The sequence below is a fragment of the Notothenia coriiceps genome, unplaced genomic scaffold (assembly GCF_000735185.1).
Source record: "Notothenia coriiceps isolate Sejong01 unplaced genomic scaffold, NC01 NC01_scaffold00004708, whole genome shotgun sequence".
Taxonomy (NCBI): Eukaryota; Metazoa; Chordata; class Actinopteri; order Perciformes; family Nototheniidae; genus Notothenia; species Notothenia coriiceps.
This window is the reverse complement of record NW_011337409.1, coordinates 1-3183: the sequence shown is the minus strand read 5'-3', so window position 1 is coordinate 3183 and position 3183 is coordinate 1. Positions and strand designations below refer to the sequence as shown.

The following is a 3183-nucleotide window of genomic DNA, read 5'->3' as shown; positions in this document are numbered from 1 at the left end:
GTGATGTGTTGCTCGGCTCACATTTTAGCTACGTATACCTACGTTTTCCATAAATCACGCAACTTTCTTCTCTTATCCAACTGTGTTTCCTTAACCGCAATGCATGATGGGATATAATGTCTGTACCCTATTGCATTTTTAACCACTAGGCCTATATGGAACATGTATTATAATTATAACTATATTCTACATTCATACAGCACTACAAAATGGCCAACTCGTTTTATTGAGAAACAGCCTTCTGAAGTGGGTGTGGCTTAATTCGGAAATGATGATGACACATGATTCCGTTCACCAATCAGAATTCAGCATCATTTGAATCAGAATAATATTGTTGCCAGGCGACATACACAAAGTCCTGATTACTTTTTGACTGTTAAACTCTTAAAAAACACAACATTAATGGTGATTTTTGTATATTTAAATAATGTACCATATTATTAGGGGCTCCATTCAAAATGTAGTATAATTTGGCAACTTCAGCTCAAAGACACTATTTTAAACCACATTGCAATAACATTACACATGTTTAAACTTCAAAAATAATATATTTTTCTTGTCAATAGACTAGATAAAAAATAAGTCCTGTGTCTCACAGATAATTTGTGAATATCCGTTGCTTATGTTGGAAAATGTAGAATCCGAATTGTATTTGTTTTGGTACATTTTGTGATTTCATTCAAGAAAATAAATCACTTCAAATTCATTCTTTGGTTTCATTCTTATTTTTCTATCTTGTGGATTTCTTATTGCACTTTTTAACAAGTGTTGCTGTTTGCTTTGGGTTTTTCTGTCTTATACGATGGGTAATTACGTCAATTCGCGTCATTGTGGGGAATAGAAAAATTTGCACAAAAGTTGGACGAAGCCAATTTCTAACAGCAGGAAATCTTCACATTTAAGATGCTTAAACCCACAAATGCATTATTACTTATTGAATGAATTTGGAAGAATAGGACTCCTTTAAAGTCGTTTTGCACTTTGGATATAGTAGAGGGTGTGCTCTTTAAATAGGGAGGATGCTTTTCTATAAATTGCTTTTCGGAGTCCAGGGTGTTAAACTTACTGAAATAAACCCAAAAAGGCCTTCTTTGCTTATTACATAACGTACTGTGACTGACATATCAATTGATTACATTATTGTTTTTGCATCAAAAGAACAACGTGGCACCTCCAGTCTCAGTTATAACCTCCGTTCCATCTTCATGATTTAAAAAAACCACAACACACAAACGTATATCTTGACATCTTTTACCACATGAATCCGCCCCTCTCCTCTACTTACTGAAATAAACCCATAAATGCCTTTTCACTTATTAAATGACTTACTGTGACTGACTTGTCAATGGATTGAATGATTTGTTTTGCATCAGAAGGACAATGCATGAAGTTGTTGAAAGAACTGGAGAACTTGGTACCTCCAGTTTCAGTTATACCTTCTGTTCCAAAAACTACGACACACAAACGTATCGTGACATTTTTTACTTGACTCTGCTTACCTGATAGATGACGACCCTGAACTTGTTGCGTGTGAGCAGCTCGTCCTGCGTGGTTTCCACCTTCTTCACGCGGACGTTTTGCTTCTCGACGCGCATGCGGACTTCCTTGACGTTGGCGCTGACTTTGCGGGTCTTCTGCAGCAGTTTCTCCACCGTGCAGCTGGTGTCCGTGTGGTCTTTGGCGAGCTTCATCACGTCTCCCTGGATGCTCTTGATGTTGCCCTCCAGGTCCATCTGACGCTCCTCCATGCGCTGCTGGGAGGACTGGACGTTGTCGATGATGCCGGCAACGCGTTCCAGAAGCGACAAGATGGTCAAGGCGCTGATTGGGTTCCCGTCGGCATCTTCCACCCCGAGGATCTCCAGCTTCTCCTGGACTCCCGCTGTGCGATACTTATGCTGATCCATTGCAACGTTTCGATGATAATGATTTGCCTCTTCAAATGACTTCAAAACTTGTTGAAGATGTGTGGTTTGGCTCGGGGAATGCTTCGATGATAATGAAGGATCGGCCTCTTTGAAATTTGCTTAATACTTAAAAGTGTGGTTTGGCGTAGGGAAAGGAACCAGGAGTTACCAACAGGAGACCGGAGAGTGGAAACACCCGACCACAGTGACCCAAACTCAGGTCTGGGGACAGGAGAGAGGCTAAACTCCACCTACCGCTCTTAAAAAAGGCCTCAGGATCCAAAGGGGAACCTCACACGAACCACCCAGGGCTAAAAATAAGAAATCTCTCTGTAAGGCGACACGTTGGACATTTTGGGAAGACGCAATGCATGATTGGAAACCCCCCGCCTAGAGTCCTGCACCGCTTTGTTAAAGCCACGTGCACTGATTCATAATTTAGCGTTATTTTTGCACACATGTTCATGCTAGCAGCTGCGCGACATCACCAGCAGCTTAGCAGGTATTCTGCAGCCCTGCAGGGACGCATGCAAAGCGGCCACAGTTGTCTGGTGTGATGACACAGAGCTGGAATGCGTTTTGGGGGGATTAAAGCATTGCAGCGCTGCCCTTTTTCCTTTCCCCTGGGCAGCAGAGTCCGGACATTGGCAGGGACTGAGATCTGAAGCTCGTTATAGAGACGAGAGGAGTGCCAAAGTGACGCCGATTCAACACTCGCTGCTCTGAACAGCCACAGTTAACACATACACGTTCATAAGATGGATTCAGTGGAGGAATAATCATTGGTCTTTAGCTCACAGTTGGAGAAAGTCATGAACGTACTTTGTCATATATTTAAAGCAGAAAGATATTTCTTTAACAACCTGATAGGAGGCTAAAGGGTTAGCGCCACAACCCTTTAACGAGCTATGGTCTGTTTGGTTTGTCCGAATCAGAGTGAAAATGTCCTTTTACTTGGTTTTCTAATTAGTCTTAATATCAATTATGTGCAATATGTGCAATATATATATCTATATCTATATATATATATCTATATATATATAGATATATATATATATAGATATATATCTATATATATATCTATATCTATATATATATATCTATATATCTATATAGATATATATGTGTCATTAATAACTGTCTAATATATACCTTTCTGCTATATCTCTGAACTGTGTATTTTATAAATTGCGTAATTTTTCCTTTACATTTTTTTATTTGTTAACTTTAATATTTTTGTATGCATGCTTCCTAGGTAACATGAAGCTGTCTTTGG

General features: G+C 39.7%; 1 protein-coding gene across 1 annotated transcript; it reads right to left on the bottom strand.

The window, feature by feature from the left end:
- Positions 1-1481: 1481 nt before the first annotated feature.
- LOC104942530 (muscle-related coiled-coil protein-like) lies at positions 1482-2145 on the bottom strand. Its single transcript, XM_010767757.1, has one exon. It carries the CDS (start codon positions 1905-1907, stop codon positions 1482-1484), a length of 426 nt encoding a protein of 141 aa, XP_010766059.1. The 5' UTR covers positions 1908-2145.
- Between the last annotated feature and the right edge of the window lie 1038 nt (positions 2146-3183).